The sequence below is a fragment of the Rissa tridactyla genome, chromosome Z (assembly GCF_028500815.1).
Source record: "Rissa tridactyla isolate bRisTri1 chromosome Z, bRisTri1.patW.cur.20221130, whole genome shotgun sequence".
Lineage (NCBI taxonomy): Eukaryota > Metazoa > Chordata > Aves > Charadriiformes > Laridae > Rissa > Rissa tridactyla.
In genome coordinates, this window is record NC_071497.1 from 61,405,224 (window position 1) to 61,420,922 (window position 15,699).

At 36.5% G+C, this 15,699-nt stretch overlaps 1 protein-coding gene across 3 annotated transcripts in view; it reads right to left on the minus strand.

Annotated features, from left to right (window-relative positions):
• Positions 1-15,699, minus strand: part of AP3B1 (adaptor related protein complex 3 subunit beta 1) — a 178,364-nt gene that overhangs the window by 94,989 nt on the left and 67,676 nt on the right. For all 3 annotated transcript variants that reach the window (XM_054187047.1, XM_054187048.1, XM_054187050.1), the window contains exons 8-13: positions 15,424-15,585; positions 13,185-13,282; positions 10,536-10,590; positions 10,385-10,456; positions 7,799-7,861; positions 6,761-6,893 (exon numbers count right to left, since the gene is read on the minus strand). In XM_054187047.1, the coding sequence (XP_054043022.1) occupies positions 6,761-6,893; positions 7,799-7,861; positions 10,385-10,456; positions 10,536-10,590; positions 13,185-13,282; positions 15,424-15,585 (583 nt within the window). The remainder of the gene's footprint in view (positions 1-6,760; positions 6,894-7,798; positions 7,862-10,384; positions 10,457-10,535; positions 10,591-13,184; positions 13,283-15,423; positions 15,586-15,699) is intronic.

Here is a 15,699-nt window from a genome sequence, read left to right on the forward strand (position 1 = left end):
AGGCTTGTTTTGTGTACAGAAAGAATCCCAAAAATGTGTGTGAAATACAAGACACACATTTAGGTTCAAAGACAAAAAAAAAAAAAAGAAAAAAACCCAAAAAACCCCCCCCCACACACAAAAGGAGGAGGTAAAATTTGCATTCTGAATGAGCAGTAAGAAAATTTTAAAATGTAACTCTGCTAGAATTAACAAGAAAAATGCATAGAAGGCAATGATAAACAAACACAAGAGTGTAAAGTATATAATATCTAAAGGTTCATTAAAAGTAAATCAAATTCTTAAAATAAAGACTAAATATCACAGAAAATCTGATCAGGAATGCCTTTACCAATAAAAGGAGGCTACAAGAGGTATCAGCAATTTAAATTTTAACAAGTTATAGTAAAAATCTTAGTATAACGTTCACTGCTAGTTTTCTTCAAACAATTTTGAAGCAATATGGAAATGACTAATCTGAGTAGGATAATCTCTGACGACCCCGGAGCATGACAACTTCTCAAAAACCTAAAATATATTCAGTCATACAATGTTCCATTTTGCCATTGCCAGTAACATGGACAGTGAGATTGAGTGCACCCTCAGCAAGTTTGCCGATGCCACCAAGCTGTGCGGCATGGTCGACACACTGGAGGGAAGGGATGCTATCCAGAGGGACCTTGACAGGCTTGACAGGTGGGCCTGTACGAACCTCATGAAGTTCAACCAGGCCAAGTGCAAGGTCCTGCACCTGGGTCATGGCAATCCAAGGCATAAATACAGCTTGGGTGGAGAATGGCTTGAGAGCAGCCCTGAGAAGGACTTGGGGCTGCTGGTGGACGAGACGCTCAACATGAGCAGGCAATGCACGCTTGCAGCCCAGAGAGCCACCCATATCCTGGGCTGCATTAAAAGAAGTGTGGCCAGCAGATAGAGTGAGGTGATTCTGCCCTCTACTCTGCTCTCATAAGACCCCACCTGGAGTACTGTGTCCAGCTCTGGAGTCCTCACCACAAGTAGGACATGGACCTGTTGGAACGGGTCCAGCAGAGGGTCACGAAGATGATCAGAGGGCTGGAGCACCTCTGCTATGAGGACAGGCTGAGAGAGTTGGGCTTGTTCAGCCTGGAGAAGAGGAGGCTCCAGGGAGACCTTATAGCAGCCTTCCAGTACCTAAAGGGGGCCTACAGGAAGGATGGGGAGGGACTCTTCATCAGTGAGCATAACAATAGGATGAGGGGTAATGGTTTTACACTAAAAGAGGGTAATTTTAGATTAGGTATTAGGAAGAAATTCTTTACTGTGAGGGTGGTGAGATGCTGGAACAGGTTGCCCAGAGAAGTTGTGGATGCCCCATCCCTGGAAGTGTTCAAGGCCAGGCTGGATGAGGCTTTGAGCAACCTGGTCTAGTGGGAGGTGTCCCTGCACATGGCAGGGGGGTTGGAACTAGATGATCTTTAAGGTCCCTTCCAACCTGAACCATTCTGTGATTCTATGAAATAATGATGTATATAAAAAATTAACAATGTATTGGACAGTAACTTGTGGGGACCAAACTGCAGACTTTTTCATAATTGAGACTTTGGCCACATTATAACAGAAACTCAGAAAAAGACCTTAGCAAGGAGTGTATTACCAGAGAACATTCAAAACTGCATTCTGAAGTACTATATTTCATACCATTGATGTTGAGTCAAATTTTCTTCCACTTACATTAACTAACGCTCGCAGAAACTAAGACACACAATTGAAGACTAATTTATCCACAGTCTATAATTCGTATAATCACTATTTCTAAAAGCAGCAAAACCACATCAACTGGTTTTGTAAGAAATATACCAACTGAATCTCATAGCAAGGCTGTACAAGTGATTAAGTGCACCCTCAGCAAATTTGCAGATGACACAAAGCTGAGTGGTGCCGTTGACACGTTTGAGGGGCTGTATGCGATTCAGAGGGACCTGAACAAGCTCAATAAGTGGACACATGTGAACCTCATGTGAAGCTCATGAAGTTCAACAAGGCCAAGTAGGGGGTCCTGCGTATGGGTCTAGGCAACCCCCAGTATCAATACAGGCTGGGGGATGAAGGGATTGAGAGCCGCTCTGCTAAAAAGGACTTGGGGATACTGGTGGATTAAAAAAAATGGACATGAGCCTACAATGTGTGCTTGCAGCCCAGAAAGCCAACGTGGGCTGCATCAAAAGAAGCATGGCCAGCAGGTTGGCAGAGATGATTCTGCCCCTCTACTCTGCTCTGGTGAGACAACACCTGGAGTACTGCATCCCACTCTGGAGCCCTCAGTACAAGACAGACTGTTGGAGTGGGTCCAGAGGAGGGCCATGAAAATGATCAGGGGGATGGAACACCTCTCCTATGAGGACAGGCAGAGAGAATAGAGGTTCTTCATCCTGGAGAAGAGAAGGCTTCAGGGAGACCTTATTGCAGCCTTTCAACGCTTAAAGGTGGCTTATAAGGAAGATGGGGACAGACTTTTTACTAGGGCCTATAGTGATAGGACAAGAGGTAATGGTTTTAAACTAAAAGAGGGAAGATTCAGACTAGATATAAGGAAAAAAATTTTTTTTTACGATGAGGGTGGTGAAACACCCTTAAACCTTAAAACCCACCAACCTTAAAAATGAACAAAAATTTTAGAAACTTAATTTCTCCTTTCTACCACACAAAGACTATAAAAGAGATTCTGGTAATGAAGCAGTGGTCTGGGACATGACCTGTATTCTACCAGGGAAGAATTTGTAAGGAGGCTTCCTCAAGAAATGTGCAGGCAGAGGACCAGAAGGCATATGTTCCCTTCTAAATTAAGTCAAAATAGACTGAACACTTTCAGTCCAAAAGCCAGCATATACAGAACACAATGATTAGATAGCGTGATATATGAATAATAATATATAGCCTGTATCATTTATATAAAACAGTCACACAAAATTATCACACTACCAAACATCGCATTCTATCACTCCAGCAGGCACCAGATGTGTTGCTCCTACACAAATCAAGAAGTACGCACATACTTTCAGTTAAGTGGGTCACAATGGAATGAAGAATCAATAAAGATTGCAGGATCATCAGTATATTTCTCTGATATGTTTGAATATTGTAATTTTTACTTCCATCATAACAACAGTCTCTTAATTACCATTGGGATAGAGAGATCAGAAAGAAAATCTGAGGTTTTGGTTGGATTTGTAGGCTGTTTGTAGAACTAGCATGGAGAAGGTTCCAGGGAGACCTTATAGCAGCCTTCCAGGCCTTAAGGGGGGCCTGCAGGAAAGACAGGGAGAGACTCTTTATCGGGGAGTGTAGTGATAGGACAAGGGGTAACGGTTTTAAACTGAAAAAGGGGAGATTTAGATTAGATATTATGAAGAAATTTACTGAGACTGGTGAGACATTGGAGCAGGTTGCCCAGAGAGGATGTACATGCCCCACCCCTCGAAGCATTCAAGATCAGACTGGATGGGACTTTGAGCAACGGATCTAGTGGAAGATGTCCCTGCCCATCACAGAAGGATTGGACCAGATGACCATTCCAACCCAAACCATTCTATGATTCTATGATTATTTGGGTTATTAGAAGGTTATGCTAATGGTTAAAACTAAATTTAAAAGGCAATTATTAGAGCTAAGAATCCAGACAAACATTAAGTTTCTGCATTTCAGGACAGCCTGAAGTCTAACTTTTTACCTGGTTAATTTTTCCACCTTTATAACAGAAATAACAGAATGGTGAAACTACATTAATACATATAAACTGAATGTTACAAGAAGTTAGTTTTCTGTTACATCATTCTAATAGTAATTCCAATAGATAGGTAGTAGTCACCTGACATATTAAAAGTTCCAGTGATTTTATGACTTGCCTGATTAAATTTGTATAGATTGGTAGGAAAAAAATTATTTTAGCTACACATCCTACAATTGTGTTTACATTCTCTAATATCCATAACATGCAACTTTCAACAGAAAGTGAAAATCACCCATCTGAGAAAAGCCTGCAGGATCTCTAATATACAGTCAGACAAGAGACTTCCTATAATCCTATCTGTCTCTTACATCTAAAGTGACTTTTATGTCATAGCTGGGGCATCGGTCAGCTAAAATTCTCAAGGCAATTGCTTAAAGGAAATTCATCAGTCAAATGCCAAATGTCACACCAAAGAGCCAAAATAACTCTTCTTTTTGTACTTCCTTCATCAGACGATGAAGGAAAGTGATTCTCAACCCTCAATATGGCTTCCAGAAAAAAGGCTCTGTTCAACTCTTGAAATTTTCTTTGCCTATATATGAGTGCTTTGTTTAAAGTCAAATTTCTCCTACTCAGGGAAGCTGGGGGCTGTGGTAAAAAAACCAACCATTTGAATCAGAAGCACATACAGAAACTAGAAATTTCAACGATGAGACACTCAAAGAGCTCTGTGAAGAGTTATCCCAGCTGGATCTGACTGACTCTGAAAGAGACTGTTTTGTGTAATGACACTCCACGTCTCAGCACCTAAGTTCCAGAACAGTTAATGGCACAGCTCCTGTCCCAGATATAGCAAAGATATCTTGTCTGTTGGGTTGTATCTACAGTAAAGGCCTTTTCAGAACAAGGCATAGAATTAGAAGGTGGTTTAAGCACAAGTTCATTCTTCAGGATTCTATTTTGGTTCGGTAGAATTAATTTGGTCACCTCTCTTCTGCACTCAAGTGAATTCCCCATAAGAAGAAAACAACGCAGAGAAAACAGAGCCAACTGCTTTCAGGGACCTCAGAACCTGCTGAACTTCCCAGCTTAGGTTTCATGCTATGCAAAGGCAGGAGAACTGCTTCCAGGCTTCAAACAACCATGGAAGAAGTAGCAGGGCAAACACACCGCTTGCACACTTCAAGGGTGAAAGTTGGAGGAAAGCAAGATTAACCAGGACTCTTAAACCTATTCTCCTACACATGCTAAATCTCTTTTTTTCTCCCTTACCATGCCCAAAACTCTTCTTATGTTCAGTAAGCTGTGACTATCGGTAATTTCCTGCCACCTGAGGAAAGGTACCATTTAAATTATGCTATTCTATTCATTCCTTGAAAAAAGGAATAAAGACACTGCAGCTATGGTAAAGCAATTTGCCAGCTGCCAGGTTTAAAAGATCCTCAATATATCCTTTGCAGTCTTTCAGAACAGTAAGCACAAGAAGATAATTTTATTTGCTAGACAACTACTTAGAAGCAGTCAGGAAAACTAATCTTGTTGAGACAGACCTTTGTATACATGTACATGCATATATGTGTGTGTGTATATATATATGGAATTACTTTGAAGAAAATATTAAATTGAGAAGCCATGATAAAAGAAAAAAAGCCTTTTCCTCTTATCTTGGTTTCTTCTTAGCAAAAAGAAAAAGTAAGAAAATGGAAAGAAAGATTATTAAGTAACAAACTCAGTATTCTGAAGCGATTTTAAGACAGAAAAAAAATGGGGATTTGTACATGCTGAAAGGAGCCTACTGACTCAGAGGAAGATTGCTAATAGAATTAAGCAGAATCAACAACAAGCTTTGAAGCCTGTATTTTTAATATGGCCACTGCTGAATGTAATACAAAAAGGTGCATTGTGCAGACATGGCCTTGTAACACAATATAGGAAGATATTTTAAACACAGTTGATAACCAAAAAAGCATAAAGGGAAATAAACTCTAGAGCACTAGGAAATTAAAGTTACATATATTAAAAGTACAAAGCTATACACTGAGGCCTCTCAGGAAATTTTGATACAAGGTGAAGTGGGAGAGAAGGAGGACTCATAGTTCATAAACCAAATAAGAGAAAGCTCTGAGTGTATCAATGGGTCACAGAATGACTGTTTGCTGCCAAAGCAATGGCCCTAATAAAGGCCGTCTCAGGATTACCATGAAAAATATGTCCAGTAGGTATGGAAAGCAACTAATGCTGCCTTTGAAGGCTTAGAGTAGATCTCATCTGTGTTTTCTGAACAATTCTAATTACTCCAGGCCATCTCAAAACCACACTTTTCCTCCTTCCTGACATTATAGTTTTTAACTCCATCTTTAACTCTATTTCCAATATTTAACCATATTCATGTAGACTGCACATTATATAACAATCTTCTGATTCTCTTATTGGCTACACCTGTGCAATATTCATTGGTAACTGGTAAGAATATACAATATTATCAGATATTGATTTACAGTGCTGCTATATCCTATTTGACTTTATCTGCTCCTTGTTGTGTTCCTTAGTGACTTGCAACTCTGTTTCACTATATAAAAATAACAGAAGGCTAGATTATAAAATCAAGGCAAATTTGGGGCCGTTTATCCTAAAACTATTTAATGTGGTTTTTTTCAGTTAAGCATTGACGCACCAAAAAAAAAAAAAACACAACACATTCCAAGCTTTCAGCACCCTCTACAGGCTAACTGTTTTGATGCAACTAAGCATACAACAGTAAAACTAGTCATCTACGATAATCACAACAGCACACTTTAATAATTACAGCATTTTGAGAAAAGACAAGTAAACATGTAATCTCAGGCCACAAGGAATTAATTTCACTAATAAAAGAGAAAATAAGTACCCAGTGATTATGAGAGCCTTTTGAAGTGCTTCAAACAAGAAGAAGCACCAGAATCACTATTTTTACCCAGTCATGTCAGCTAAATTCTTATAAAAGTCAACTCCCATATACTTTTTAATGTAAACTGCTCTGTGTGGTTCTCATTAAGAAAAGGTTTCCAAAAACAAACAGAACATTTAGCTTACCATCCCTGTTGGACAGCAAACATACGAGGCCATTAAGGCATGTGTCAGTCACTTCGGTGATATTTGTTGCGCATCTGCCTATAGCCTGAATTGTAGCTGCAGCAAACTGTTTATCTTGGCTTTTCACGTACGTCTAAGGAAACAGGATTTTCATTAGTCAACAGATAAGTCTTGTCAACCAAAGACTTACCACATTATTCTCATAAGAGAGACATACTGTACAATAAATTCAATCTAGAGAGCTACACTGCACATTAGAAGTTACACTTTTTTCACCTCATTGTCACTTTCAGAAGACATTTTCTTGCCAGCTTTGGTTACCCATGGCCATGCAAACCTCTGATTTCAAGAAAGCTTGGGGCACAGGGCAATTACCCAAAAACAGCAATTAGTTTGTGTGCAACGTTCGAGGACTTGATGAGCTCTCTCTTCAGAGAGGTTTCAGTTCATTTAACCAGGAGCATCTGTGAAACTATGAATAACCTACCTGCCTCAGAACAAGTACCTTTCAGAGAAATCCAGGCAGAGAACTGAAGCAATGAAAATACATGTCATAAGCAAAGAAGAAAGAAGGACAGACTGTTTCACAATATAGACAGAACATCTTGCTGATACATACACAGATATTGGAGATAATACTATTTCATCAAATGATTTACAGAAATGAGGTTTGGCAATAAATGCTAATGGCCAAATATTGCTAAAATTAAGGCCCTATCATCTAGGGACTTACAGCGTTAGTCAAGTTGGTAGAATTTGTTTTAAAAAATTTGTAATGAATGAGTTTTTCTCAACACCTTTTTTTTTTTGGTAGCTGGAAGGAGAGTGAGAAACAAAACATTGAAACCCTTTTCCACATATAAAAAGCACCATTATCCATTATGATATGACACAGTTTCATTTCCATTCCGAGACCATTTTACCCTGGAAAAGACTAACTTGAAAAATTTAAGACTAAGAATCTAGATGAAACGTCCAATAACGGCAATTGGCCAACAGAGAGCATTTCATATAAAAGGAATACACTTTTGCACAAACCTGAAATTCTCGAAGCAGAGTTGATATGTTGGCTTCATTTGCTAAACTTGTCAAGATTTCAAGCTACAAGAAAAAAAAAACACATATATTTTATCAAAAGCTAAAATAAGATATTATAAACAGTAACACATACATACTATACTTTTATTGTATATAAATAAGTGATAATACTACTAAAAACACCACTTAAAATTCAATAGAGTATACCAGATTTCAGTATAAACTGGTAACAGCATTGCACTCAGGAGAAATATTCTCCTTGCAAGTACATGAAAGGTTTTCAAAGCAGGACTCTAGGGTTCAGTGATGCATTTTCTACGAGCTCTAGCTTCACTGTTGCATTGCATACTAAATGGACTTGAAATACTTCTGGCAGCATGGTTTCCAATATTATACAACTGGCCTTAGCGTATAAGAATCTTGTGACATTGTAAGAAGAAATAATGAAAATCACAACTGCAGCTGGGGAGAAATAGTGTCCATTATATTCAGATGAACGGCAATAAAAGACCTTTAAACTCTGGAAAGAAACAGTTGCATCTATGAGACTCCTCAGATCTTAATCAACATCAACAACATCAGATCCTGGAAGGCTTCTTCTTTGCTCCTGGTGAACAACAGGATGATATACAACACTTGGCATATATTGTTAAGGTGGTATGCTTCCAGGCTGTTTTAACTTTAAAGAAGAAAGAATTCTAATACAATCCATTTGAAGTAAACTGAAGAAAAAGACAACTCTGTCTCTGTAAAGGGAAGCCATGCATCAGACACCTGTTGGTATTTTTTGAGTTGGATGCACACAAACAATGACACTAAATTGATACAGTCCACCTATACTTCAGAAGCAATTCGATAAGACCTGTCACCACAGGCTCTTAAAGATACGTATCTAGTATAGTATACAAAGCAAGTGGATAAATGAAAGAGAGGAACAGACACAAAAAAGAGACTATTTTACAGTACAGGAAGGCTATCAATGGAATCCCACAAATATCTTTGTTGCTATTCTGCTTTTCAACATATTCATATATGGAACTATGAAAGTAATGAGAAGATAGGAGACAAGATTTTGAGTTGATGCTACAGTTTTCAGAGAAATGAAGACAAAGGCTTACTAAGAAATGCTGCATAAGACCTTCAAATATTAGGTGACCAGTTGATAAAATGGCAAAAAAATTCAACAGATATAAATGTAAATTAACTCATAACTGAGTAAAAACCTTAACTTTAGAGAAAATTACAGCCTTCAAGCTGATTATACTAATTATATACTACTATATACTAATTATACACTATTAATTATAAGTAAGAATTTGTGGTAAAATAGGTAACTCCATGAAAATATAAGCCCAATGCTAAGCAGTGATCGAAAAACAAACTTGTTGGGAAGGAACAGAGAACAAAACAGAAACCTAAACACTGAAGCAGATGAATTCCAAGATGCTCCTGCATCTTAAATACTGCCACAGGTCTTGTCCTCCTATCTCAGAGCAGACGGGATGGAACTACAAGAGTAGGGTGTGGGGAAAAGCACAAGATTTTCTTATGTATGTAACAGCGTAGGTTGTCCTAAATTTTTCAGCCACCAAGAAAGAAGTGAGACAATGAAAGGAAAAAACACAATTTCTACTTTTCCACCTCTTAACCAATGCATTATCAAATAATATGGGAATTCAAATTGATCAACTTCCAATTATTTCAGGAGTGACTTTCCTGGATAACACTAAGTCTTACTAGTATTCCTGACAATTTTCATAATCATTAAATCTTTTTGCCTGCAACTGCCTCAAATTTACTTAGATTTAATGTTGGACTAATAAAAATACGATGGGCTGGGCATAGCCATCATGGACTGCACCACTCTGCACAAGTAATGATGGCACAAAATGGATGCAAAATGAAAATAAGGAAAAATTAATGTTTCTTTAAAAAAACTGTACCTTCCACTCCTAAACACAAGTGCCTATGACAATATAAAGCAAAACAAGAGAAAAGGCACATAATAGTAGACAATTTTTACGCTATTGTTCTGTCAAGGATTTCACATCCGTTAAAGAGTAAGAATAGAGAAAACAAGACGACGACAACCTAAAACATGCATTGAGATGTGGCCTTGAGGAAAGCCTAAAGTACTTCTCATGTCAAATGCTGACTTCAAAGGGAATCTAGGACTCCTACACTGTCTCACTATGTTCAGGGAAACAGATTTAAACTCTTAAGTGAACAGTTTCAAAGACTGATTTCATTTCTCTTCATTTGAGAAGATTCTTGTTCCCATGAAAACAGTCAGACTTTAAATGTTTGAATGGCTACTTAGATAAAAATAGTAACGCTCTGTATCACTGAGAGGTGCCAAAAGCTGTAGTGGAAAACATAGACCATCTGCCATCTACAACATGGTAACAAGACAACTTTCATGTAGCCTGACAAGCCTTAAGGACACTTGTGGACTTGACTAAAAGCCACAACTCTACACTTCTTGGCACAGAATGATCTGTGTTTTATCAATGCAAGAAAATTTTACCTTCCTGTTGCAAATAGAGTTGTCCAGTAGTATACAGATTAATTTGTTTTTAAACTCACCTTCAGTGTTTTGATCATTGTTGGATCAGTTGATCTAACATAGAAACTCTTCAGATAAGGTTCAAACATGCCCTGAAAAGCAGAACATACTTAAGTACTTTGCATGTGTTTCATATAAAATGTGATTTAGAATATTCTAAATAGGGTATACCTTTCTCTGAATTGACATAGTGGCAATATTTTGCAGAACAATATACTGCACCTCCCTAGAATAAGAAAAACAAGAGTTATTCTGCAAAATTACAGATACATAGAATAATGCAACATGGCAAAGAAAGTCCAATTCAAATTGAATCCAAAGTTACTTATACATGTGACTTGTCACAAACATAGAAAGAAAAAGCTAATTGCCAACTGCTACAAGCTCTTCATCTGCTTCACAGGAAGATGCATGATGAAACTAGGCTCTCATTCTTAAAAAATTCAATATGCAAAGAAAAATGACTGACACCAGTCCAATGGTGCAATGCTTCTTTCAGGCCTTGGATCTTTGTTTAAACCAAAACTTTGTTTACATCATCATCATCCTGGCATCTCCAGAAATAGCTCACAAACACCTTACATTTTGTCCAGCATCTTGAAACTTAAATACTTGAGGATGACACAGCTGAGAACAAAAACACAAGGGCTATATCTGTAGCGTGAAAATGACTGCATTAGTTACAAGAGCAGCTAATTGTTGCACAACTAGCACGAATTGCTATGAAGTTTTTAATCTTAAAAAGTTTCCTAGTAGTTCTTAAAAAGGGCCAGGGTCTTCTGTGACTTAAGAGCATACACTGGCAGGCATATGCAGCTATCAAAAAACAGAACTTTAACATAATAAACTTGGTCTAGATACAGGCAACAGAATTATGTAATACTCTAAACACAAAAACATTAAACATGTTTGAAGGATATTCTCATCATTAATGTATTAGATTAAAAGCCTCAGCAGGAGTGAGCAAAAAGAATTCTGGGTACTAGTCTAAAGCTTTTAAACTACAGAGTTTCTGCCACCATTTGCTTAAAAACTAAGTAATAATTTACACAATTTTTTTCTGAACCATGAGTGCTCAAATTCTTTCATGATGCAAATCACATCCTAATAGAGAAATCATCACATCCATTACCTCCTCCTACTCAAAACTGTCTAATAGCCCTGTGGTAATTACAGCTTTTGCTTACAAAGAAAAGTAATAATAGAGAAGTACTTAATATCTTTTAAACCTATTTTTATGTAATTCTTACACAGGTACATGGAAATAGTCAGCTGCACATGATGAACGAAGACTGGCAACTGCTATGAAATGCTCTTCCAGGTACTCTCACCCTAACTAGATTATAGTGTATTTGACATTAATTTAAAGGCCATAGACACATAACTTCAAGGGCAAACAGTAAAAGCTTATTTCCAAGTGCCTCTAACAGCAGAAGTGTTTCACACAGACTGGTAACAGAGAACAGACACGCCATTCAACATAGGAAAATCACAAGACTAGCACCACTTTAGGCACTAGTTGAGGTACAGGAAACATGTGACTTCTTTTGATGAAACTGAATATAAATGAGCAATAAACAACATGGAAGAAATGATCCTTTCAACCTGTGAGTATGAGTTTAGCTCTATACATTACCTGCACATTTGCCCAACTTTAGCCAATACTTATCTTTGTTTAAAGAGAATGGGAAGCATACTGTACTATAAAACCAAACAAAAATAACAGTGATTCATTTTAATCTGAAATAAAAGCATGGATACTCTATCAAGCCAAATTTTACCTCTTTACTAACTTTTAAATAATAAAGACATTAGCCATGGGTGAGCTGCAGAAGTTTACAGAGAAAGAGCTCTGTGGTGATTGGGCTCACAAAAGTTAAAATAATCTTGTCAGACACAACGAAAGTGTGTTTTTAAAAAAAGCTTTTCGTCTGTTTGATGTGACCAACTTTAAAAAAGAAATCATATCAACAGCAAAGTTCTAGCCAAAAATACCATGTTTAGTTAGAAAGATATTCTGAGAACATCTTAACACTGCATCTCCTATCACCCCTTCAAGGCTATTCATACAGACACATGGAAGTTCAAAATCTAAAGACTGAGGACAAAAAAAACACACTTTTGTGCAGCAAATATTAGCATAATATGCCAAAACTATCGAACACAAAGAAAAAGAGTATTATCAATCTTATGAAACATGTGGCCAGTGAGGTCCTTCATAGGAAAGAAGACAAGGTCACACTGAAGATTATAAAGTCAAGATTAGATGTCCTGAATAAAATATAAATTTATTTTTTAAAAACAGTCCAATGATTAAGGAAACAGGGGATTCAGCAGCATTAAGTGGTATTTTAACAAAAATGTTCCTTAGTTTCTCTGTCAACAAGAAGTCTTCAATATACAGTGCAGGAAAAGAAAATACACATCTGAAGACTTCTTTAGTGCCTAGCAAGACAGTAAGGAACTCCAATATAATTAAGTTGCCAATAATAAAAAAAAAATTAATCAAGAAACTATGCAAACTAGTTAGGACTGCCCCTATTTGTATGCTAACTAGGCAGCCATGATTCTTCTCAGAATGAAAGTCATAATTACAAATGAAACATGATATTGAATGATCACTGAATGTGATACTGAAAACGATGGAATTGCTTTTAATGATCCTCAATCGTTGAGTAAAAATTAATATTACAGGACAATTTTAAAATAAATCTCTAAAAGTGCAATAGTTATATTCTTGTAACTATGGCTAAACAAGCACGTATGAAAAACTCTCACAAAAAAGTAGACATAACAATGTAAAGTATGGATTTAACCTACCTGTTACTACGGAGTAAACGCACCAATGACTTAGAAACAATACCAGCTTCAGATTTTGGTGCCAAATGCCAGTAAAGCTGTGCAACTGCCATTACCACCTAGAAGAAGCACATTCAAAACAGCATATTAACTTCAAATTGTCATACATATCTATCACATTTGCTTCAGACCTGCAGAACTACCAGCTCACTCTTCAGAAAGCAAAGTGCATACATGCATTTTTCAAAATCAACAGACTGGGGGAAAAACACCAGAAGAAAAATATTTTTATTTCTAAAATAAAAGCTAATTAAGTACCTCTCATTCTCCCTGGTATTTACTGTATACTATAATATAAAGAGAGAAAAAAATTAAGTAATTCAAACTGTAAACCTACTGATATCATCCTTAATAAGTCGATATTGCCAACATCAGCTGTACAAATTAATGAGGAAATACTTTAAAACTTCTGCAAATTTTGTGCTTTTATTTTTACTAAATACAGGTTCAGTATTACCTACTAGTTAGCTTCCACTTAAAATCCTTCATTCCATTATTCTATTATGCAATGTATAAAATGACAACTGACTTTACTGGCAACTTCTAAAGTCTCAAATCCAACAAAAAGAAAAAACTACTGGATTGGATACCAACATCTTGGATAAGAAAAAGCAGAAGACTGAGATACAAGCAACTTAAAAAACATACTTTTTTTTTTCTTTTCAAGTTTTCTCATATGTAAAAAACAAATGATGAATTTTATGCTCATGAATAAGTCATGTCACACCCTTCCCTACCATATTGTCATAGTCAACTTTCTGTTCAAAACAAAACAAATCATAGAAAGGAGACTCCAAGTAAAGCCATCATTATGACATTTGACTTGGTATCTTAAATCTTAGTACCAACAAAATAAAAATTATTATTAAACAATAACAAGCGATTAAAAACATCTTAAAAGAGGAAATAATTGAAATATTTTTAGCAATATAGTCTAGGGATCTTTTATGACTGACAGAAATTAATTTATTTGCTGGTAAGTTCTGTGAATGGTACAAAAATTGGTGTAATAGCAATTCAAAGGAGCACAATTTCACTTCACAAATTGCCCTTAAACATGCCAGTTAACTTTAATATCAGAAAGTTAAAGATCATAAATGCGAGAATCAATACCATATTTAACAGATATAAAGAAAATTATTTATGGAATGTGGAAGATAAGCAAGTGAACTTGCTCTTCGTGTAGCATGATGGCAAACATATTTAACATACTTGTTCTTTGTGTAAGATGAGGAATTATCATATAGACATTGAACAGTGATTTCACCAAAAGGCTGTGCTCTAACAGAATTATTGTTGTAAAACTGTATTCAATTTGTTTCCAAGTTCTGCTGGCAGATTATAAGTGTTTTTGAAGAGTTAGACATTAGTTGGAATCTAGAAATATGTTCCAGGGGAGAAACAAAAACCTGATCTGTTTAGCTTATCAAGAACAGGTTGGGAGGTGCCTTAATCATGGTGCAGTAATTGGTTTTGCAATGACTTGAATACTCATTATCACTGGAAGTCTTTTCCCAACGACATCTAGTCTTGATTAAGAGGACAAACAGAGGTTACAAATAAAGTTCTGTGATATGAGTAATGTCACAATGACTCACCATTGGCACAGCTTTTTCCGGTTCTAAACATTTACCTGCAACTTAAAATCTCACAGAAATATTGCAGAGCATACTATACTCATGATGTCATATCTATCCTGGAACACTGCCAAGGCACGAACACTAAGAACCTGCCTTAGACTGAAAAAGAAGTTAGGCACATAATTGTCTACTTTTAAAACGTGAGACTCAAAGGAAAGCACAGCTTAAATGAATCAATAACAACTATGATTTTCTTTGTGAATCTGTACCACCAAAACTCATAGTTTGAACCATCCTAGTTGCTGAGAACTTAAGCATTAAAAGCTAGCTATGGTATAGTCATGACATGCTATAGAAGTTGGATTAAAATGTTCTTGCATTTTCTCTAATATTTTGTTTGTCCTTAATATTTGGAGTGCGTTTGACATTCAATTCAGGTGTTTTACTTAGAAGCTAAGTTAATTTCAAAAAAGAACGAACCACTGTACTTCTATAAGTTACTAGAGAGTATTATCACCACTTTTAAAGAGATGCAGATTTTACTTTTCAATCTTTTAAATTTTCTAGAAGTGTAGATATTTATTAGTTTAACTTTTTAATCAAAAAGGAATTTGTCATACAGCAGCATTCCGGCTTTGAAGCAAGGGCTTTGTATTTCGTAACAGCAGCCTGTGATCAGGGTCCATAGTGTAGGTGTTTTTCATTTTCCGATCCTTTTCTTTCTCTTCTTCATCAGATTCATAGAAATTATTTTCATTATATTCTTCAACCACCTCATCATCCTACCAAAAGACAAAATAACAAAAACATATACAAAATATTTGAATCAACCAGTTTTAGTCATTAAGGAAGTAACATACAACACCACAGTTTCATGGAAGATCTATACGTTGGTT